Here is a 24,339-nt window from a genome sequence, read left to right as displayed (position 1 = left end):
AATCCAGTATCATCTCCCCATCTCAAGATCCTTAACTTAATCACAAAGTCTCTTTTGCCATGTAATGTAACAAATTCACAGGTTCTGGGTATTAGGCTGTAGACATTGTAGGGTAAGGGGACATTATTATTGTGCTTACCACCAAGGATAGCCAACTGTTCCCATCACATAAAATCTGGGCTAATGACCTCCCCCCTGGAAACAGACCTGGAGGTGGGCTCGAGCAAGAAGCCTCTCTGTGGGCACAGTTCCCATCTTCATGCTGAATCATCTTGGATTCGGCTCAAGATAGACGGAGCAGGGCCCAGACTCCTTAAGGAGAAGGCTGTTAGGGCCCAGCAGAGAGAGGATCTGGTCCCAGCCAAAGCACTGAGGTTGGGCACAGAGCTCCAGTTCTTGGGATGATAGCCTGGCTGCAGCCCTGGGGTGTGGGGGACTCACACTGAGGGAGTTGGGTGATGAGGTTGGGGTGTCTGTGAGCAGAAGCCTGCACATTATCTTCTGGACATCAGAGAGGTATTGACTGTTTTTTGAGCTGGGAAGTTATATAAACAGTGCAATGTTTAAAGAAGATTAAGCTGGCAGTTGTGTGCAAGTGGGGCCAGGTGGAGGGGAGTGGGAAACTGGTGAATAAATACAGGCAGGGAATGATTAGTTTCAGAGGAACAGTGGGAATACGGAGAGAAGAAAGTATGTGCAAGAAACATCCTGTCAAACAGAAAACACACCAAAAATACCACTGCTGAGCTAAATAAAAAAATGGCAGCAACATCTTAAATCATTTTGGAAAAAAATATTTTCAGTTTTTATTGGTTTATATACTCAAAGAATTTGTGTAATTGTAGAGTCTGTTAAATGGTGTTATTAATGCCTGCAGCTGTCACTGTACAAAATATATTTAACAGGTATATGCTGAAACCTTACAATACTCACCAAGTGTTAATCACTTATACTCACCATACTTAATCACTCAGTTATTTGAAAGAGCATAATGTCGCAGGTATTTGAATTAGCAAAGATATGAGGCTGAGGATTGCTCCTCCAGGAGAGCAACAGCTAGATATATTTTCAGCATAGAAAGTTTTGGCATTTACGGTCGAGCGTGGTGGCTCACGCCTGTAATCCCAGCACTTTGAAAGGCCAAGGTGGGTGGATCACCTGAGGTCAGGAGTTCAAGACCAGCCTGGCCAACATGGTGAAACCCCATCTCTACTAAAAATACAAAAATTAGTCAGGTGTGCTGACAGGTGCCTATAATCCCAGCTACTCAGGAGGCTGAGGCAGGAAAATCACTTGAACTCAGGAGGCAGAGGTCGCAGTGAGCCAAGATCATGCCACTGCACTCCAGCCTGGGTGACAGAGCAAGACTCCACCTCAAAAAAAAAAGAAAGTGTTGACATTTACTACCTTTCACCTTTATAAAAAATGAGCCGTGCTTTTTCTTACCAGATGGCCCCTCTCTCTGGGGCTTGTGTGCCATCTGGAATTTGTTTTGATAAATCCAAATACTAGGGCTATGTTATCTTCCCAGTTAAATATAACATTTAGTTAATTAGCCTGGCAACCTATGCATTTCTTTCACATGCTAAAAAAGATAGCACTGCATCTATACTGTGTTCTGGCTACTGGGGATAAACCACCAAAGAGAAATCAGTCTTTCTGGTTAATGACTCTACAACAACTTGGAAGGAGGAACCAGACGCAGACTGGAGTCCTTGAGGAGGCTTAGACTACTCTGGGGACTTGTGGGTGGCTGCATCCAGCAGGACAGGGGTTTGGATATGCTTAAGATCCCACATTATTCAATGTGCTCATGTCTCCAGACACCAAAAGATGTCCACAAGCCACTGGGCATGGCAGCTCACGCCTATAATCCCAGCGCTTTGGGAGGCTGAGGCAGGCGGATCGCTTGAGGCCAGGAGTTCGAGACCAGCCTGGCCAACATCTTGAAACTATGTCTCTACCAAAAATACAAAAATTAGCTGGGCCTGGTGGTGTGCATCTATAGTCCCAGCTACTCAGGAGGCTGAGGCACATGAATCACTTGAACCCAGGAGGTAGAGCTGCAGTGAGCTGTTGCTCTCACGCCATTGCACTCCAGCCTAGGCGACAGAGCAAGGCTCTGTCTCAAAAAAAAAAAAAAAAAAATACTCTCAAGCCTATTTTTTTCTTTTCTTTAGAAAATCCTAATTCTTAGAGTGACAGATACATTAATAAGTGAAATTATTTTACAAGCTTGTAACAAGAGCAGCAACTCCTGTGCCAGTTTTCTACTCCCCATTCCCACTACAGGCAACACCAATTTCAATTAGTTCAGCTGTTTATTTTGATTTTTGCCTTCCTATTTTTAAATAACTTGCTTATGCTGCTATTTCTTTATTTTTCTACTTTAATACTACCCTTTGTCTTCCTTCTGCAGAAGAGAATAATTGGCTCTCATACACTACAATTTCCCTCCCAAAATAAATAAAATAAAAAATACTTTGGTCGATTGTTACCAGTATTTATATTACTATGACTGTGGAAATACTATTCAAAGCTTAGCCATGTGGTATACTATATAATTAACTACATTTTCTTTCTCATACCACACTTTTTTTCTTTTTTGCTTTCCTAAGATAATTTTTCTTTTTAGATTTTTATGTGCCAATTGCTAATTTATTTTCATTCTTATAACTCTCCTAAAATGTAAATTGCTTCTCCATACATTCAAACATAGGAGGTAATTTATCAATTTTTTTTTCTCCCTTGGGGCCACCCCTCCTGTAACCCTCTGTCCTCTTGTTTCAGACTGATTCTGCTATGGAAATACCAGGGGTTCCATCTAGGTCCTGCTGCTCACCGAACAGAACACCAATCACTGAGTGATTATTTCCAAGGAAGAAGGCTTTAACTGGGTGCTGCAGCCTAGGAGATGGGAGATCAGTCTCAAATCCACCTCCCTGATGGACTAAAATTAGGGGTTTACATAGCAGGGAAGAAAAGTAACAATGTGTAGGAAAACAGGAACTAGGGAAGGGTAAGGAAACAATTGTGATGAATGAGGGGTCTGGCATCTCATTGGCTGATGCAATGATCTGGTGAGTTGCAGTTCTTTGATACTGTTTTTTGAGAGGTCTGAGGGTCTTTTCCCAGGGAAGGAACTTAGATAAAACAAATACAAATTTCAAGCTTTAGCATCAGAAGGGTCAATTCCTATGTTTATCCGAAACAAAACAAACAAACAAAAAATCTGTCTATGGGACTATTGGGTCGGTTTCAATTCAATAGCACTCCAGGCCTGCAGGTCACTGTCACTGCAGGACAGCCCTAGCCTCCAGCATGGGCAATGCCTTCCCATGCCTGGACCCTGGGCCTGCCTCTGCTTCAAGCATTCCCTCATGTAGTGGAGTATATCTGTCCTTAAAAGAAAAATGGGGACAGGAAGGTAAAGTTTTTTGAGATTTTATTCTACCCTCACCCTAGACTGATGGTGGTTGCTTAGATGTAGAATTTTAGTTTGAAGCCATTTCCCCTAGAATTTGAAGATGTATAATCCTTGTCTTCTGGTGGTCACTGACAAGGAGTCTGACCCACTCTGATTCCCAGTCTTTCCCCAAGGCTTTGACTGTGTCTTTTTTTTTTTTTTTTCTTTCTTTAACTTATTGGAAGCTGTTGAGATTTTCTGTGTCCTTGGTGTTCTGAGATTTCCTGTGACCCCTGAATTGTCATTCCTCCCTAGCTCTGGGTGCTTGGTGAACCCTCTCCATCTACAAACTCACATCCTTCCATTCCAGAAGTTGTCTCTTATGATGGTTTGCTTCATTTCTTTTCCCCACTTTTCTCCGTTTATTCATTCTTGAAGTCCCTTCCAGATATTGGACTATCTGAACTTATTGGCTGTTTGTTTATTATTTTTTTATTTTTTTGAGACAGGGTCACTCTGTCACCAGGCTGGAGTGCAGTGATGCAATCTCGTCTCACTGCAACTTCTGCCTCCTGAGCTTAAGTGATCCTCTGGCCTCAGCCTCCTGAGTAGCTGGGAAGATGGGCATGCGCCACCACAGCAGGCTAATTTTTGTATTTTTAGTAGAGATGGGGTTTTGCCATGTTGCCCAGGCTGGTCTTGAACACCTGAGCTCAAGCAATCTGCCCACCTTGGCCTCCCAAAGTGCTGGAATTATGGGCATTAGCGACCACACCTGGTCATTTGCTAATATTTTAAAAATCTTGTTTCATCCTTTTTTCTCGGTTATTGTTCTATGTTTGTGATATTTCCTGATGTTATTTTCTAATCCTTTTATTGACTTCTACATATCTGCTCTCACATTTTTAATTCCTAAGAGCCCTCTTGTCAAAAATTTTGTCTATAACCTCTTGTTCTTGTCTCATGGGTGCAATATCTATCCTTAGCTCTTTAAGGATGTTAATTCTATTGGTTTTTTTGTTTGTTTGTTTTTGCTCTTTGCCTATTTCTCTCCCCCTCACCAGCTTCCTTTTAATCTTTGTGGTTCATGTTAGAAGCATTTCTCAAATGTCTGGTGATCCTTGGCTATCCATTTGTCATTAAGAGTGGAAATTCTGTGAGGGTAGGTGAGGCTTATTGGTTGGTGCACTTCACTTACAGTTCTCTGGCTGGGCTGTTTCACTGGGAAATCCCCAAATGTAAATGGTAGGTGTTTTCTCTCAGGCAGGTTATTTCTCTTTTTTTTTTTTTTTTTTTTTTTTTTTTGAGACAGAATCTGGCTGTGTCACCCAGGCTGGAGTGCAGTGGTGCGATCTAGGCTCACTGCAACCTCTGCCTCCCGCGTTCAAGCGATTCTACTGCCTCAGCCTCTCAAGTAGCTGGATGACAATTATACACCACCACGCTCAGATAATTTTTTTGTATTTTTAGTGGAGACAGGGTTTCACCTTGTTGGCCAGGCCAGTCTCCAACTCCTGACCTCAAGTGATCTTCTCGCCTTGGTCTTCCAAAGTGCTGGGATTACAGGCATGAGCCACCAGGTCCAGACCTATTCCTGTTCTTCTTTTTTCTTTTTCTTTTCTTTTTTTTTTTTTTTTTTTGAGACAGTGTCTCACTCTGTCACCCAGGCTGGAGTGCAGTGGCGTGATCTCGGCTCACTGCAAGCTCCGCCTCCCGGGTTCATGCCATTCTCCTGCCTCAGCCTCCCAAGTAGCTGGGACTACAAGCGCCTGCCACCACGCCCGACTAATTTTTTATATTTTCAGTAGAGACGAGGCTTCACCATGTTAGCCAGGATGGTCTCGATCTCCTGACCTCGTGATCCGCCCACCTCAGCCCCCCAAAGTGCTGAGATTACAGGCATGAGCCACCGCACCTGGCCTCCTGTTCTTCTTAAGGAAGATGGTTTTGTCAGTCTTTCACGGCTGCTATATAACAAGGTACCACGACTCGGGGGGGCTTAAGCAACAGTAGTCCACTTTCTCAAAGCTCTGCAGGCTGAAAGTCAGGTTATTTCTACAAGGGAGGAAGTTCCCTGTCTCCTCTTGGGAGATATTAGCCTGGCTGCCTGTGTTCTTGGAGTCAGATTGAAGAAGGGATGAGAGCTGTCACTCTCTCAAGTGTCACACTTAATCCCCTGTTTTCAGTATGGGAACACCCATTTCCCACTGTTCCTGCGGGGCTGGAATCCCTCTGGCCCTGCCTCTCCAGAGAGTGAACCTGGGGTCTTCTTCCCAGTGTGGCCTGGGGCAGTTGCCTGGTTGCTTAACCACAGAGGGGAAATTCAGGTGTAATGGATTCTGAGAGTGACTTTTAACCAATATACTTATTTTTAGTCTCACTTGGACCCCTACTTTTAAAGTCACCTAGTACCTCTAGTTCTTGAGTCTTTCTGACTTTCTGCTGTACAAACCAGCCTACTTCTGAATTTCTTCCTCTGCCAGTTTAGATTTTGGCTTTCTCAAGGGTGCTAAATCCATTAGCACAAACTCATGATTTCTAGGCTCCCAAATGTCATTGCTGTCATTTTCTATCTTGCTCTGTGTCCTTTCTTTCTTTCTTTTAAGTCTCATATCTGTTATTTGAGTGAAGCTTTTGGAGGGAATGGCGGTAAATACATAATTCCATCTACCATATTTAACTATATATCCCTCTAGAGGCCTTCCTAAGTGGATCAGAAGTCCTGGTAATGAGGAAAGGTCTTTAAACATGGATGTTGGATGACAAGAAAAGTCACCTTGGATGTGAGTGACTGAAGGATGGATGGCGGCCACATCACAGAGGCGGTCAGTCTTCAGAACTTATGGAGCATTTGCAATCCGTAGAGCACCGACTGGGCTGGAGCTGGGGGGATGGAGAGGAAGACTGAAGTGGCATATGGAATGAGGACTGATTCCGGGCCAAATTTCTCCTTGTTACTAGTTTCTTAATGTCTTTGACTCCTAGTTTGTTGCAAATGGAGGAAGAAGAAAGAAATGTAACTTTCATCTTTTACCCCTTTTATTTTTTATATTTATTTATTTTTTTTTTTTGTGAGACAGAGTCTCACTCTGTTGCCCAGGCTGGAGTGCAATGGCATGATTTCGTCTCACTACAACCTCCACCTCCTGGGTTCAAGCGATTCTCCCTGCCTCAGCCTCCTAAGTAGCTGGGATTACAGGTGCGCACCATCACACTCAGCTAATTTTTGTATTTTTAGTAGTGATGGGGTTTCGCCATGTTTGGTCAGGCTGGTCTCGAACTCCTGACCTCAAGTGATCTGCTCACCTTGGCCTCCAAAAGTGCTGGGGTTACAGGCATGAGCCACCACGCCCGGCTCACCTCTTTTATTTATAACACCATGGGTTCATAAATGGGTGAGTGAGACATCTGTGTGTGTGTATAGGGGAAATTGTTTCTGTAACATTGCTTAGAAAGAATGTTGTGGTAGTTACTACCAAGGTACTGCCTTCACATTTTAACTACCAAGTTCATCACAACTCTTGATAAATACAACAAGGTCATATCAATTATTGATGTTTTCTTGGTTTGTGTGGTAGGTTTGAACACAGAGGCTCTCATCTGTATGATTATTCTACCAGGGAATGGGCCTCAGCTCCAGGTCACTTGGTGTCTATGGTAGAGTCATCAGGATTTTAAGAAAATAAACAAGGGGGCTGGGCATGGTGGCTCATGCCTGTAATCCCAGCACTTTGGGAGGCCGAGGTGGGCGGATCACAAGGGCAGGAGATCGAGACCATCCTGGCTAACATGGTGAAACCCCATCTCTACTAAAAATACAAAAAATTAGCCGGGCGTGGTGGCGGGGCGCCTGTAGTCCCAGCTACTTGGGAGGCTGAGGCAGGGGAATGGCATGAACCCGGGAGTTGGAGCTTGCAGTGAGCTGAGATTGTGCCACTGCACTCCAGCCTGGGTGACAGAGCAAGACTCTGTCTCAAAAAAAAAAGAAAAAAGAAAAAGAAAGAATGAAAATAAACAAGGGAGAAAAAAGCAAGAGAATAGAAAATGGATTTTTAAAACAGTATCAGGGGAAAACAGCAATGTTCATAGATAGCAGCTTCATTCATAATAGCTCAAAACTGGACACAACCCAAATGACCATCAACAGAAGACTAATGAATAACAAATTATGGTATATCTATACAATGGAATGCTATCTTGGATAAATGTCTATTCAAGTCCTTTGCCCATTTTTAAACTGGGCGGTTTGGTTTTTGTTGTTGTTAAGTCGGCAAATGTGTTTTTGATCTAGATTGAGAAATCCTTACCCGGAGACTCTGAAGCAGTTAGCAGCCACAGTAACGGCTGCATGACTGAACTCTGACTATGCCACAGCCTTCCAAGTAAATGTCGCTTAATACTCACAACAACCACACAGTTCCCCACAAAGGAAATGAATTTGGAGATGGCCAGCAGCTCCATGTCACACAGCAATGACACTGACATAAATGGCTCTTGAGGGCAAGGACTGGCAGGGCCTGGCTACAGATATGGGGACTCACGTTGAGGTGGCACTGCTCACCTGGAGCAGCACACTGGAGTCACCTGGGACCAGCCTCCTAGAAGTCCAGATGCGCCTGCCTGCCAGAAATTCTGAGCTCCGAGATTTTTCAAAACTCCTAAGTCCAGCGGTTTTCAGCAACGGCGGGCACATTAGCATGACCCCAGGGCCCTGAAAAAGCCGGTTGGCCCAGGCTGCCCTCGCCCAGACCAATTCATCAGAACCTCTTGGGGCGGGGCGGGGCTGGGAGGGGGAGCGGCAGCCGTGGTATCAATATTTTTGAAAACTGCCTGAATAACTCCAACGCCCAAGCAAGTCAAGGACCCCCACGGATTCAACACCGCGACCAGATTGGAAAAGGTGTAAGTTGGTGCTGCTTGTTCGCGTCCCTGTTTGATTGGTAAGCAGGTGGGAAGGGCGCTGGGTGCCAGCGGGAGGCGGCTCCAGCCTACACCGCAGGATGCAGGGCGGGGTCCGCACATCCTCGGCGGGGCGCGGGGGTTGGGGAGCTGTGGCCTCCCGTACTCGCCGCGCGCCTTCCGCGCCCCCCGCCCCTTTCTAAAGTAAACACCGAGGAGCGGCGGTGGCAGGACCGGTGCAACCCAGCACCGCCCACGGCCGCCGCTCGCTGCCTGCCTCGGTGCTGCAGGTCCGGGGCCGAGCCATGGCGGAGGGGGTGCCTGCCTCGCCGTCCAGCGGCGGGGGTAGCCGGGGCCCACACAGCGGCGTCATCCAGTGGTGAGCTGCCAGGCGCCTGGGACGCTCGGATGGAGGAGGTGGGGCCGGGGAGGGGAAGCGTGGTTCCCGCTACGGCTGCCCTCGGGACGCCGGGTCAAAGCCGGGTGTGAGGAGCGGCCCCAGGCCCAGCGCTTTCTGATGCTCGCCCGCCGCAGGCGGAGGGGCCTCCCATGCACGCACACGCGTAAAAGCCCCGGGCCCGAATCGGCGATGGGGCCGGGCTTTCCATCTGTGGGTTCCCCGTTGTCACCCTTCCCGCGGAAAGCCATCGGGTCTGCCCCGCGGGGGCCCGTTGGTTGGACCCTGCTTCCATGTACATCCAAAAGCGCCTGAGCACTGGCCAGGGGAGGAAAAGCTTTCTCTCCCTAGATCCAGGATGGGATGTTTCCTAATTTAAAGCTAAGGAGTTTTTAGCTTTAGCAATGCATTCCACATTGTGAAATTCACTTCTAGCTATTTAAGTCGAAGCAGGAAAAAAGGGAAAGAAAAATATCCTCAGCCCCTGGGACCGAGAAACTCATGGGGTTGCAGATCTTCTTAAATAGGAAAATAATTGAAACCAGTTCTAGGACCTTTAGTTTTACAAGGTGAATAACTGTTATATAACAGAGTACATTTTTCTCTTTTTAAGTTTCAAAGAATATTTCTCAGGGAAGACTTTTGAAAAAGTCATGTGAGTGACACAAAAATGAAGGGCGTGTTTTGTGATTATAACCCTGGCAGGCCTAAACAGTTACCACTTTCCTCCAAAAGAACATTTTTGATATGTCTTATCTTCAATGAGAGAAAAAAAAATCAAATGAATAAATATTGAAGCACACAGCGTTTTTCAGTGTTACACAGCCGGGCTAGGTTTCTGCTACACCCACTGACCCAGGCCCCTCATGCATCCTTCTTAGAAAAAAGGACTCAGGATGCCTTTCAATGACTTCAGTTCACCATTTAGTGAATTAGAGTTTCCAGGGTTTAAATTATGCTCCAGAGACTTGAAAGAATGATGAGACTGATTAAAAAATACCTGAACATCCTCCTAAGGCCGTTTGTGAACTCACTTCAAATGGTAACCAGGGGGCCTATGATGGTCTAGACCAAGCTTGTCCAACCCTTGGTCTAAGGGCTGCATGAGGCCCAGGACAGCTTTGCATGAGTCCCAACACAGATTTGTAAACTTTCTTTTCCTTTTTTTTTTTTTTTGTGACAGAGTCTTGCTCTGTTGTCCAGTCTGGAGTGCAGTGGCATGATCTGGTTCACTGTGACCTCCGCCTCCTAAGTTCAAGTGATTCTCCTGCCTTATCCTTCCGTAGTAGCTGGGATTACAGGTCTGCGCCACCATGCCGTGCTAATTTTTTTATTTTTCTTAGAGACAAGGTTTCACCATGTTAGCCAGGCTGGTCTGGAAGTCCTGACCTGAAGTGATCCACCTGCCTCGGCCTCCCAAAGTGCTGGGATTACAGGTGTGAGCCACCACGCTGGGCCTTCATAAACTTTGTTAAAATATTATGAGCTTTTTTTTTTTTTTGGCTCATCAGCTATCATTAGTGTTAGTGTATTTTATATGTGACCCAAGACAATTTTTCTTACAGTGTAGCCCAGGAAAAGAGATTGGATGCCCCTGGTGTAGGCCATTTTAGCAGAGAGTCTGACTTATTCAAGTCCCATATTACAAGTTCCTATCCCTATAGGCCTCTCTTCAAGGTTGGGGGGTGGAGGCAATGGAAATAAGGGAGGGTTCACTGTTTCATTGGGGAAGGCTGTTCTTTAGACATCCAGTTGATGAGGTGGTATGTTTAACAGATCGTTGAGGCCGGGTGTGGTGGCTCGGGCCTGTAATCCCAGCACTTTGGGAGGCTGAGCCAGGTGGATCACTTGAGCTCAGGAGTTCGAGACCAGCCTGGCTAACACAGTGAAACCCTGGCTCTACTAAAAATACAAAAATTAGCTGGGTGTGGTGGCGGGCGCCTGTAAATCCCAGCTACTCTGAATGCTGAGGCAGGAGAATCGCTTGAACCTGGGAGGTGGAGGTTGTAGTGAACCAAGATTGTGCCACTCTGCTCCAGCGTGGGCAACAAGAGTGAAACTCCATCTCAAAACAAAATAAAAAACCCAAAACAGACGATTGGTACTAGTGGTTTTAACATCAACATCAAGAACAGCCTCTGGTATTGCAAAGTATCTCCAATGCTGGAGGAGCAGTGGTGGGTAGTGCAGAGCAAGGGGTCTGAACGCCCGGAGACATCTCCGTTAGCCAGTGTCTGAGTGAAAGACCAGGGAGGGGCCCAACTGTTGTCCTGTGGAGGAAACCTGCCATTTTCCACATTACTTCATTGTTTTGTCTTCTAATCAGTCACTTGTTAGGACCCCAACATGTGTTAGAGACATCAGTGCCATTGTCATCCACATTGGATAAATTCTCCCAGGAGAAAGGCCCCAGGAGAGCTTGGCCAAGTCTCAGGGGCCAGAGGTAATAGAAGCTTTCTGTTTCATGGACAGGAAAGACTGCAGAAATGGGGAGAGGTGGGGTTAAAGCTCTGGGGAGCACAAAGGAATGAAGAACAGTGATCTGACTTCCTTGCTGGAGTGCAGACCTAGCAGGTCTAACCCCTGGCTTCAGACCAGGCAAAACCTAAGCATTACCTAATCCCAATGCATGCTGAGCCCTGGCTGTAGACTACACAACTATCTCCCACATAGACTTTTACAAATTTCTGCAGACTCTGTTGAAATTTTAAAAATACAAATTTGTTTGGAAAGGTGTAGAATTTATGGTAGCTTTTGATCAGCCGGATCGAAAAGGTACTCTAGTTCCTAGTGTGGGGGGCTCATGACATTTTTCTTTGTTTTTTTTTTGTTTGTTTGTTTTGAGATGGAGTCTCACTTTGTCTCCCAGGCTGGAGTGCAGTGGCACGATCTTGGCTCATTGCAACCTCTGCCTCCCGGGTTCAAGTGATTCTCCTACCTCAGCCTCCTGAGAAGCTGGGATTACAGGCACACACCACTGCGCCCAGCTAATTTTTGTATTTTTAGTAGAGATGGGGTTTTGCCATGTTAGCCAGGCTGGCCTTGAACTCCTGACCTCAGGTGATCTGCCCATCTCAGCCTCCCAAGGTGCTGGGATTACAGGCATGAGCCACTGTGCCCAGTTGCTCATGACATTTTTCTTTAAAGAGTACTCAGAGGCTGGGCGCGGTAGCTCACGCCTGTAATCCCAGCACTTTGGGAGTCTGAGGCAGGTGGATCACAAGATCAGGAGATCGAGACCATCCTGGCTAACATGGTGAAACCCCGTCTCTACTAAATATACAAAAAATTAGCCGGGCGAGGTGGCAGGCACCTGTAGTCCCAGCTACTCGGGAGGCTAAGGCAGGATAATGGCGTGAACTTGGGAGGCGGAGCTTGCATTAAGCCGTGATTGCGCCACTGCACTCCAGCCTGGGTGACAGAGTGAGACTCCATCTCAAAAAAAAAAAAAAAAAAACGAGTACTCAAAATGTGTGAACCACTGGCTAAGTATTTGTGCTCTGAAGTCAGTAATCATCAGATTGTTCATCACTCAAAGTGAGGAGAACATCATGAATGGTCTCAAAATCTTAATAATCCACCTTGTCTGATGGCAAGACCAGGAAAATAGTGTTATTATGAAGCTAAGCAAGGAATCTAGTGATCTGATTCACTCCAAATGTAGACAGGCTTTATTCCCAGGTGTATCACCAAAGGACATTTTGATGGCAGAGTATAAAACCCTTAACCAATGTCACCTGCCAGCAGTTCTGCCAGTCCCCATTCAGTCTCTCCTTGGAGCCCCAGGCAGTTGGAAGTCAGGCTCACCTACAGCAGGTGCTCTGTGCAGCCACTCTGCCAACATCAGCATCTTTCTTGCTTCCATTCCGGATTTTGATGGTAGACATAAAAATGATAATAATAAGAGCTTCTGTGTGCAAGCCAGGGTAGTGGGCACGTCATGTGCTTGTTTTCTGATCACAAATCTCTCAGGTGTCTCAGAGTCAGCATGGAAACCTGGGTCTTTGATGTTCAAAGCGCAGGGTAATAGTCACGATCATAATTTCCCATGTGTGTGGACACTGAAGGCTGAGGCAACTACTGGGTGACAAAGTCCACTTTCAAACCTTCTGCTTGTCCGGTTACTGTATGCTGACTGGCTGCCATTGGTCAGCCTCTGCGATTTGGCTTAGAATGTTGGGCAAATGACCACAGACACATGGTCAGAAACAGGATGAATCTCTTGGAACTGACAGGATCAAGGCAGCCACACAGGGCTCACATCCGAAGGCAGCCCTTTCTTTACATGTGTGGCATAGAAAGGACTCTTGGCCACAGACCTTTACTATTATTCTTATTAAGAGTATTATTTGGCCTTCCTCTTCCACTTAGGTAACAGGCAGGCTTGGTAGTATCATTTTGAAATTGGAGGACAGCAATTCATAGAGACTTAGAACAAATGAGCATCTGTCACAGGAAAGAACAATCAGCAAATGTGGAAAACTACAGTTCATTTTAAGGAGTTTGTATTTTTTACACTTCTTTTTTAAGGAGATAATTCCCTAACTAAATCTGGAGTAACTATGAATAAACAGAAGTGAGTTTGAATTCAATGCACATCACATTTTGCCTCAGTTTCCCGGATTTAGCCAACGTCTTTCTGTGATACTTCCAATATTGAGTTTTTCATATATCAACAAGTAGTGTCTTAACAAAAGAAATAGAAGGCAGGTGCAGTGGTTTGTGCCTGTAATCCCAGCACTTTGGAAGGCCAAGTGGGAGGATTGCTCGACGATGGGAGGTCAACACTAGCTTGGGCAACATAGTGAGACCCTGCCTCTACAAAATTTTTTTTAAGTATCTGGACATGGTCACACGCCTGTAGTCCCAGCTATTCAGGAGGCTAAGGCAGAAGGATCCCTTGAGCCCAGGAGTTTAAGGATGCAGTGAGCTATGATTGCACCACTGCATTCCAGAGGGAGTCTCTCTCTCTCTCTCTCTCTCTCTCTCTCTGTCTACATACATACATACATACATATATATATACACACACACATATATATATACTGACTATATATATGAATCTGCCACTCCCCCATCCCACCATCCCATCAATAGATATCACCCTGTACTCAACCTCGAGCCAAATAATTGATGCAGTAGCAGCTGCATTTAAGCCATTGTGAAGTATCTGAAGTGTCAGGCTCCCACAATGATTTAGGGAAGCATCCCAGAAAAATCTACTTCCTTGATGCCTGTGCTGGGTTGAATAGCATCCTCCCAAAAAAAACTCATGTCCACCCGGAACCTCAGAATGTAACCTTATTTGGAAATAGGATCTTTGTAGATGTAATTGGTTAAGTTGAAGTCATCCTGAATTAGGATGGGCTCTAAATCCAGTCACTGGTATCTTGATAAGAAAATTCACAGTGCTACTAGCCACACACGGTGACTCACGCCTGTAATCCCAGCACTTTGGGAGGCTGAGGTGAGTGGATCGCTTGAGCCCAGGAGTTCAAGACCAGCCTGGCCAACATGGCAAAATCCGGTCTGTACTAAAAAAATACGAAAAAGAAAAACAATAAAATTCACAGAGATATGGACACACAGGGAGAAGGCTGTGTAAGACACAGGCAGGGACTGGAGTGAAGCCAAGGAACACTGAGGATTTCCAGAAATCAACAGAAACAAGGAGAAAAATATCAAGCAGGGTGTCCCTCAGAGCCTCTGGTTGGAACCGACCTTGCTGGCACTTGGATTTTTAAGCTTCCAGCTTCCAGAACTGTGAGAATACATTTCTGTTGTTTGAGGCCACTGGGCCTGTGGTAATTTGTTACCCCAAGGAAGCATTGCAGGGCCAGAGATTCCCCCATTCCTTATGTCCATGTGTCTTTTTTTCTGGGAAGCCAGTGGGGTTAACAATTGTGACTATGTCCTTTAGTGCCCAAGGAAAGTAAATTTGGGCCTAGTGTGCCTCATTCCGGAAGATCAGCTGTATACTGCCTATATACCCAACTAGAGCAAAATACTCATATTATGCTCTAAAAAAACAAATGCCAGGGAGATGTATTGTCTGTAAAGTCTCTGCTAAATAAATATTCCTCTTTGTTTAAGAGTTATACTGGCTTGCTTTGTGTATTTTTTTTAAAGAACGACAGTCTATCCCACTGGGAAAGGAAGGTCGTGGCTGGATGTCACTACGGACCCTCTCTGACCCAGGCCACCTTCACCACTCACCCCCACACTCACATACTGCTGCTGGAACAGGCACCTGGCTGTCCCCAGGGGCCGGGGGTGGTCTGTGAACCTCAGCCAGAGCCCTTCATTGGTAAGGAATACACTCTGCCCCCAGACCAGGAGCATTTGGGTAGTTGAAGGTCCCACTTTGAGCAGAGGTCACAGGCACCGCAGGTGCGTTCACAGGCACTGCTGCATTCTCTCTGTGCTGCTCTGGCTCTGTACCAATAGGGAAGAAAGCAGAGCCAAAGCACTCTGCCTCTCTTGGTGTGTCTTTGTGTCTTGCGTTTTACACCTCATTGCAATTCAAAGACTCCAAACATAATGGCCTGCCCTAACCACAGGGGTTTAAGAACCATGCAAGCAACTGCTTCAGAGGAACAGGGATCACAGAGGGAAGGATGTGAAAATGGGGCCTGGGAAGCCAGGTTGGCCTGCAGGGGTGATAGGATTTACCTGGGTATTGTTTTGTGTCTTATTCATAAAGTGGAATAAATAATTCTCCACTTTGTAGTTATGTAGCTCTTGGCTGTAACCTTTGTAAAGGTCTATGAAACAGCGTCTGCTGAAGTCCTAATTTGAACTTCTTTTTAGCATGCCAACCTGCCAGGAAACAAACAAAAACAGAAACACGTTATGCGCTTCTGATCTTCTAAAAGCCGCAGTCAATATACTTAACACTGGCCTAAGGACAAATGGGTACATAGTGATGCCAGTTGTGAGCCTTCGCAGGGATTCATCCAATAAATTATACATGTTTCATAAGTATGGAATCTCATACACATCTTGACCATTGATTTTGTCAAAATATTTTGCTCTAGAAAAACAAATGCCAATTTCCTCTTCTTTGTCCTCCTCTCCTCCAGGTTGGTCGACAACTTCTGCATTTGCAAAGGGTGCAGCCTCCCTCGCTGTCTCATGTATGAGATTTACGTGGAGACCTGTGGGCAAAACACTGAGAACCAAGTCAACCCAGCCACCTTTGGGAAGGTAAGTTGTTGAAGATTAAGAACGCTCTATTCACTGAGTGCAAAAAAGGGAAGCAAGTTATTGGAGGAAATGTTGCAATGTATTTGAGTCTAATGGATTTTCAGTGGGTATCTTTGGCTTCCTTCCCACCAGCTGGTCAACATCCTTCAGCTAATTGAAGAGCCGTCCTGTTAGCCACTTCCCTTTGTCCACACTTCATAGTGAGGGGCCGCGAAGGATGAGGAATGGGTAGCACCTAAGGGAATGTAATTATGGCAGCTCCAAGCACTCCTCAGGGAGCCAGATTTGCTGGGATGGTATTCCCTGCATAGAAGCACCAAGCTCTGAGAGCTGCTTTGGCACCACACAAGCTGAGAGCCACTTTGTGATATCGGACAACTGATGTTTCTCATAATTTGGTTGTGCTGAGAGAACTTATTGGCTCTTAAAAGATCTCCTCTGGAGATTAAGATCTTCTTTTTTTTTTCCAAGACAGAATTTCCCTCTTGTTGCCCAGGCTGCAACAATGGTGCAATCTTGGCTCACTGCAACCTCCACCTCCCAGGTTCAAATGAGCCTCCTGCCTCTTGCATCTGTATGTCCAGGAGTGACCTTGCAGTGTCAGGGAGTGCATGGCTGAGTGACATCAAGGGATGTGGCCAAACCATTATCCTCCCCACAGCAATCCTGTGGATTTCAATTGTACCTGCAAAACATCGAAATGATTAGATCCATTCTTCCAAACACAGTCTTCATCTTTGAAACTTCTGGTCATTTGTGGAAACTCTACGTTTCTGATAGTCACAGAATCTTCTAATATGGAGGCTGCTCACATATTTGAAACAACTGTTCACCTCTCCCTGTCTTCCCTTCACCTCCCTGCCCACCTGTTTTGTTATGACTTCAATTATTGATGTTTCTCTTAAAGGTGGCCCCAAGGGTGCAACCCACTGCCTCAGATGTGCTCAAAGGACAAGAGCACTTACCTTTTTTTGGCTACTATTGGCTTTTATTTTTCTGTATCTGTTCACTTTAAGCTTGTAGTCAACAGAAACAACCCTTAAGTATTTTTTTCTAAAGAGTTGAAACTAAGGTAAGCCTCCCAAAACAGTCTTGTAAACTGTAAAATATTAATACTCTATATAAATACAAAATGTTGTTCTTGTTATCAGACTGTTATCATCATGTAATTAACTATTTGGACCCAAGAGTAGTTATACTCTTATTCCTATTGTATTTTACCTCTTCAGTTTTTTGTGTTTTTTGTTTGTTTGTTTTTGTTTTTTGTTTTTTTTGAGACAAAGTCTTGCTCTGTTGCCAGGCTGAAGTGCAGTGGCACAATCTTGGCTCACTTCAACCTCCGCCTCCTGAGTTCAAGCGATTCCCATGCCTCAGTCTCCCAAGTATCTGGGACTACAGGTGTGCACCACCACGCCCAGCTAATTTTTTGTATTTTTTTTAGTAGAGAGTGGGTTTCACTATGTTGGCCAGGATGGTCTCGATCCCCCGACCTCATGATCTGCCCGCCTTCCTATGTGCTGGGATTATAGGGGTGAGCCAGTGTGCCTGGCCACCTATTCAGTTTTGACCTGCAGTTCTATTTCTCACTATATTCTTGAATCATAGAATTCCCAACCTGCTTCATCTAGTCTTCCCTACCTGCTGAAGTGGCTATGTTTGAAAAGTGTGTCTTATCAAGTCATCCTGCTAGGTGACTCTAAGGCTTTCCCACTAGCTGGGAATTCCCCCAGCTGCTCTCATCCAGGTCATATTTTGCCATTTCATCACTCCAAATATTGGGAAACATCATCCAAGGCTGAGCTGAGTGCTGGGTATCCTGGCCCTGCAGCCTTTTCCCATCCAGCCATCTACTACCCTTATCAGAGGGAAGTGGGTGACTTTGGCTTGATGTGTTTTAGCTCCACGGGATTCCTACCTCCTTTTCTAACATAGCAAAAACTCTTTTTCATGAACTTTTAAAGATCTTTTTATAAGGCTGTTTCACCTTCATGGTAATTCCACTGCAAAGCATTAGAAAAAAAGTTAAAGGGACTCCAGTGTGTGACTACATGCAGCTAGGAAGCATTTTTTATCTCAGTACTCTCAGATTCCTCTAGAATTCCTCAAGATGCCAAGGTACTAACTTTCAGCTCTCATTGGAAATTTGCCTGAAAAATGGGCCACATCAGTTGAGCTGGTATTGGGAAGGGTCTCTGTGCTGCTGAATTTGTGACTAAATGGAGAAGGGAGGGGAAAGGAAAAGGATATGATCCCAAAGTATGTTTACAAGAGAAACAACCAAATCCGCAATTCTCACTTCCTCCCTCCTCCCCTGGGAATAGAGTCGGTTTCTCACCAAGTTCCTGTGCAGATGTTGGAATGTTTCTTGCTCTTTGTGGCGGTACTGGGCATGTGATGGGTAAGGCTCATTCCGGGTACAAGTGATATTTTACATGGATTAGGGAATTTCCGGAAGGCTGACTTCCTCTTTTGAAATAACATTTGCTGATGTTTTTCTGATTATAAAAGGACTACATCCCTTTTGTAGGAAATGTGGAAATTAGAGGAGAATGTGTAAAAAGAAGAAAATGAATGCCAGCTATCACTTCCCTGTCCAGAGATACAGGCCCATGTGTGTAGTTCATTTGCAGATGTGCACACTCACTCATGCACACATATGGGACCGGCAGGAGCTGGAGAAGTAACCACATGGCGACTTCATCTTCCTGTTCTGTGTCTGAAGGTGTCCAGTGGCTGGTTCTTCCTCAGCTCCTGAGTGAGCATTTGAGCAATCAGCATGACCTTGCTGGAAACTCTTGGATGACACCAAGTTTTGTTGTCACTGTAACTACCCAACAATGTCATCAGTCTGATGCTTAGAGTACCCAGTCCCAGAAAATATCAAAACTCTGAACTCAGTTTAAAGTAGAGCTGTTTCCTCGCCCCCTCCAGCTTGGTATCTTGCCACAGAGAACTAGGCCTGGGGCTTCTTCCCTCCCTCTGCCTCCTCCCACAGCTCACCAGGTGTGGCCTGACCCTTCTGGGAGGGAGAGAAGGAGGTAAGTGGCTGGACAGTACTTATTTCATGGCTGCAGGCTCTGGGGGCAGGCGGACCCTGTCTCCCGGTGGTAGTGTTCAGCATGCATCCCCAGGGACTGTCCCAGTGTGCATCCCCAGGCTTGGTGAAAGACCCTTTTCAGCGGTCACATGCTGCCTGCCCGGCAGGCTATCTGCCAGGGCTGCTGTGGCTGACTGCCTGACCAGGGGTCTCACAGGGCAGAGTCTGGGCTCTCCCACATGCCAGCTCTTCCATGGAGAGGACGCAGCCATTCTCAGCCTGCACAGACGGTGGATGAGCCGGCTGAACCCACAGCTGCACCCATCTCTTCCACTCTCCTGCCAGAGCTGCTGGCCAGCCCTGCCCTCACTGCCCACCAGGAGTCTGAGGCTGCTCTTTGAGTGACTCAGGCCTGAGGGGGCCCACACCCCTCCCACACCAGGGAAGAGGGTGGTCTCGAAGCCGGAAAGCCCCTTATGTGTCCTATCCTCTCTACCTCATTGTGGGGGATTAGTGTTAAGGGCTTCTGTAGCATTCTATAACCACATTTCAGCTAAATGCTGGAAGACACAAGTCCCCTAGGGTATGTGTCTCACAATTCACTTTATGGCATGTTATCTGCTGTCTTTTTGCCTCATCCTGTCATACAGAGGCTGCAAGGCTGGATGGATTGAAAGATTGATGTGTGGATGGATGATGGACGGACAGATAATAATTAGACAAGAGGACCCCTGAGAAGACTTTCTTCTTCCTGATTTGATTTTTGTTTCCTCTTTGGGCCTTGAGTACTGCATGGCCTCTTTATTGCTTCCTTACCTCCTGGCCACACCTATTATAAAGACTCCTTTCGACAAACTCTTCTTCAGTTATTTTCACTTGAGTGTGCTGTTTCCTATTGGGACCCTAACTGATAAAAATAAATAGGTAGATAGACAGACACACAGGCAGACAGACAGATAGCCATCAGGTAACGTGGTAAAATTTTTAACAGCATCAAGCCTGGAATGGAACTTCTTAGATTGTAACCCTGGGTAAGATAACCATCTTGTTTCCACTTCATCGTATATAAAGTGAGGATATTAATAATAGTAATATTAATAATAGTATCTACTTCATGAGGTTCTTTTAAGAAATGAATGAGAAACAGATGTAAACGGAATAAAACAGTCCTGGGACGTGGAAAGCCCCCAAGAAATACTAACTTTTATCATTCTTTTTGCCTCAAATATCATAAGCATTTTCACATTAAGATATTTTCAAGTGCATCTTGTATAATAGCTGTGAAATATTTTGGGGGGTGTACCATAATTTATTTAACCATATCCCCCCCTTTTTTTTGAGGCAGAGTGTTGCTCTGTCACTTAGGCTGGAATACAGTGACATGATCTCAACTCACTGCAACCTCTGCCTCCTGGGCTCCAGCAAGCCTCTCACTTCAGCCTCCCAAGTAGCTGAGACTACACGTGTGCCACCACACCTGGCTAATTTTGTTTTGTTTTGTTTTGTTTGTAGAGACAGGGTTTTGCCAAGTTGCCCAGGCTGGTCTTGGACCCCTGGGCTTAGGCAATGCATCTGCGTCTTGGCCTCCCAAAGTGCTGGGGTTACAGGTGTGAGCCACCGCGCCCAGCCTAACCATATCCCTTATTGGAAATACAGGTTGTTTGTAATTTTCCTTTGTTTTAAACACCGTAAGTCCCCATCCATATCTGGTCATTTTTTTTAGGATAGATCCCCACATGTGGCCTGCTGAATTGCTTTTTGAAACCAACTATAAACAATTGCAGTCAGTTCCCATCCCTGATGATGATTCATGGTATTCTTACACAAATTCATAACATTCCTACCCCAGAAAACTTGCTGGGTAAAAATTAGAATTAGCTGTTTCTACTTGCATTTATTGGATTATAAGGTGAGGACTTTTGCATGCGCTTTGGTCATGTGTATGTTGTGTGTGTACATATTACCACCAGATCATTTTCTACTGGGGTGTATTTCCTATTGATTTGTTTGAGTTCTCTCTATGTTCAGGATATAATTTTTAACTTAATTATATTTTCTGCAAGTTATCCCAGTTGATTTTTTCATTTTAACTGTGTTGTGTTTGCTCTCTATATTAAAATGAAATCACAGGATAGTCTGGGGTTGGGGTGACTCAGTATTATCCAATGTACAGAGTGTTACTTTGCCAGACAATCAGGCACTTTACTTCTGCTTTTCTCTCCCAAACACCAGATTATTTCTCAGGGCTAGAATCTGAGCCTGCTGCATACTTTCTCATAATTTCTGTAGGTACTTAAGATGTGCATCTGGATTTTGCTTTGCAACTAAACATATAGGAAGGCTTTTCAATGATTTTCTTAAGTTAGAGGAGATGAAGTTGTCAGAATCTCTTGTTGACAACAGGAATTTCTAGCTTCTAATACTGCATTTAGATTTGGCTGACTTTTCCTTTTGTCTCCTGTCATTTTTCTTTTCTTTTCTTTTCTTTTTTTTTTTTTTGAGATGGAGTCTCACTCTGTTGCCCAGGCTGGGATGCAGTGGCATGATCTCGGCTCACTGCAAGCTCCACCTCCCGGGTTCATGCCATTCTCCAGCCTCCGGAGTAGCTGGGACTACAGGTGCCCACTGCCAGGCCCAGCAATTTTTTTTTGTATTTTAGTAGAGATGGGGTTTCACTGTGTCAGCCAGGATGGTCTCGATCTCCTGACCTCGTGATCCACCCGCCTCCGTCTCCCAAAGTGCTGGGATTACAGGCGTGAGCCACCGTGCCTGTCATCTCCTGTCATTTTTCTCCTGTACATTTTGGTTCTCCTTCCCTGAAAGACCCTCTGCATTTGGAGGCATGATCAAGGTGTTAATTGTGTCAAACTTGCCTACCCTGCTCTTTTTTCTTGCCTCCCCCTCATCCCAGCTTGTGTGGGCTTCCTGCAGGAAGAGGTAGGACCTGGAGTCAGAAAAGAGGAAAAATGGTTCAAATTTCCATCAAATCCCACTGCTTGGGAGCTAATTTAAAAAAAAAAAAAGAAAGAAAGAGGGATGCAACATGAAACCAAGCAGAAGCAAGGACTGAATGATTACGGACAGGGTGTAGAAAAAGAACAGAAGTAATTACTTGACAGCTCCAAACATCGTGGCTTCCCTGCTCTGTGTTTCGTAATTTCATGATAATCCAGGATTTCCACTCAACACGCATGTCGTGGATGCCACGCTTGTCATGAACCTCGCTGATTCGGAAACTAGACCAGACTTCTATTGGTCATAAGTGTAATGTCATGGCTCTCTAACAAAGTGCTGATAAACAAGATAGCATTCACTAATCAAACCCAGAAAGTGAAAACAAATTAGGCAAACAAATGGATAATAAAAAGTGAAAATGGGGTCTGGCTTCCAAGATGGCCGAATAGGAACAGCTCCTATCTGCAGCTGTCAGTGAGATCGACGCAGAATACAGGTGATTTCTGTATATCCAACTGAGGTTCCTGGTTCATCTTGTTGGGACTGGTTGGACAGTGGGTGCAGCCCTTGGAGGGTGAGCTGAAGCAGGGTGGGGTGTCACCTCACCTGGGAAGCTCAAGATGTTGGGGGATATCCTTTCCTAGCCAAGGGAAGACATGACAGACTGTACCTGGAAAAACATTTCACTCCTGCCCAAATACTGCACTTTTCCCAAGGTCTTAGCAACTGGCAGACCAGAAGATTCCCTCCTGTGCCTGGCTCAGTGGGTCCCACGCCCAAGGAGACTTGCTCCCTGCTAGTGCAGTAGTAGTCTGAGATCAACCTGCGAGGATGCAGCCAGGTGAGGGGTGGGGCAGGGCATTGGCCATTGCTGAGACTTGAGTTCATAAACAAAGCAGCTGGGAAGCTCGAACTGGATGGAGCCCACTGCAGTGCAACAAGCCCTACTGCCTCTGTGGACTCCACCTCTGTGGGCAGGGCATAGCTGAACAAAAGCAGCAGACAACTTCTGCAGACTTAAATGTCCCTGTCTGACAGCTCTGAAGACAGAGCCGTGGTTCTCCCAGCACAGCATTCAAGCTCTGAGAATGGACAGACTGCATCCTTAAGTGGGTTGCTGATCCCCACATAGCCTGACTGGGAGACATCTCCCAGGTGCATCCAACAGACACCCCATATGGTGGGTGCCCCTCTGGAACAAAGCTTCCAGAGGAAGGATCAGGCAGCAATATTTGCCATTCTGCAGCCTCTGCTGGTGATACCCTGGCAAACAGGGTCTGGAGTGGACCTCCAGCAAACTCCAACAGACCTGCAGCTGAGGGGCCTGACTGTTAGGAGGAAAACTAACAAACAGAGAGGAATAACATCAACATCAACAAAAAGGACATCCACACCGAAACCCCATCTGTAGGTCACCAACATCAAAGATCAAAGGTAGATAAAACCACAAAGATGGGGAGAAACCGGAGCAGAAAAGCTGAAAATTCTGAAAACCAAGCGCCTCTTCTCCTCCAAAGGATCACAGCTCCTCGCCAGCAACGGAACAAAACTGGACGGAGAATGACTTTGACGATTTGACAGAGATAGGCTTCATAAGGTCGGTAATAACAAACTTCTCCAAGCTAAAGGAGGATGTTTGAACCCATTGCAAGGAAGCTAAAAACCTTGAAAAAAGGTTAGATGAATGGCTAACTAGAATAAACAGTGTAGAGAAGGCCATAAGGGACCTGATGGAGCTGAAAACCATGGCACGAGAACTTTGTGATGCATGCACAAGCTTCAATAGCCAATTCAATCAAGTGGAAGAAAGGGTATCAATGATTGAAGATCAAATTAATGAAATAAAGTGAGAAGACAAGATTAGAGAAAAAAGAGTAACAAGAAATGAACAAAGCCTCCAAGAAATATGGGACTATGTGAAAAGACCAAATCTGCGTTGATTGATGTACCTGAAAGTGTCGGAGAGAATGGAACCAAGTTAGAAAACACTCTTCAGGATATTATCCAGGAGAACTTCTCCAACCTACCAAGGCAGGCCAACATTCAAATTCAGGAAATACAGAGAACACCACAAAGATATTTCTCAAAAAGAGCAACCCCAAGACACTTAATTGTCAGATTCACCAACGTTGAAATGAAGGAAAAATTGTTAAGGGCAGACAGAGAGAAAGGTCAATTTACCCACAAAGGGAAGCCCATCAGACTAACAGTGGATCTCTCAGCAGAAACCCTACAAGCCAGAAGAGAGTGGAGGCCAACATTAAACATTCTTAAAGGAAAGAATTTTCAACCCAGAATTTCATATCCAGCCAAACTCAGCTTCATAAGTGAAGAAGAAATAAAATCCTTCACAGACAAGCAAATGCTGAGAGATTTTGTCACCATGAGGCCTGCCTTAGAAGAGCTCCTGAAGGAAGCACTAAACTTGGAAACAAACAA

General features: G+C 45.4%; 1 protein-coding gene across 29 annotated transcripts in view; it reads left to right on the top strand.

The window, feature by feature from the left end:
• The window catches only part of LOC129030496 (DNA-binding protein RFX8-like), a 103,008-nt gene that overhangs the window by 18,381 nt on the left and 60,288 nt on the right, over positions 1-24,339 (top strand). For 19 of the 29 annotated variants that reach the window (XM_063649094.1, XM_063649093.1, XM_063649103.1 and 16 more), the window contains exon 10: positions 15,785-15,908. In XM_063649094.1, coding sequence (XP_063505164.1) covers positions 15,785-15,908 — 124 coding nt within the window. Of the gene's footprint in view, positions 1-2,903; positions 3,081-5,211; positions 5,386-6,102; positions 6,232-7,761; positions 8,347-8,383; positions 8,685-14,864; positions 15,010-15,144; positions 15,684-15,784; positions 15,909-24,339 lie in introns of those variants that run through there. The other 10 variants (XM_063649113.1, XM_054475862.2, XM_063649108.1 and 7 more) reach the window with 9 other exon arrangements.

The sequence above is a fragment of the Pongo pygmaeus genome, chromosome 12 (genome assembly GCF_028885625.2).
Source record: "Pongo pygmaeus isolate AG05252 chromosome 12, NHGRI_mPonPyg2-v2.0_pri, whole genome shotgun sequence".
Lineage (NCBI taxonomy): Eukaryota > Metazoa > Chordata > Mammalia > Primates > Hominidae > Pongo > Pongo pygmaeus.
Note: the sequence above shows the minus strand (reverse complement) of the source record. Positions and strands in the feature narration are given on the sequence as shown.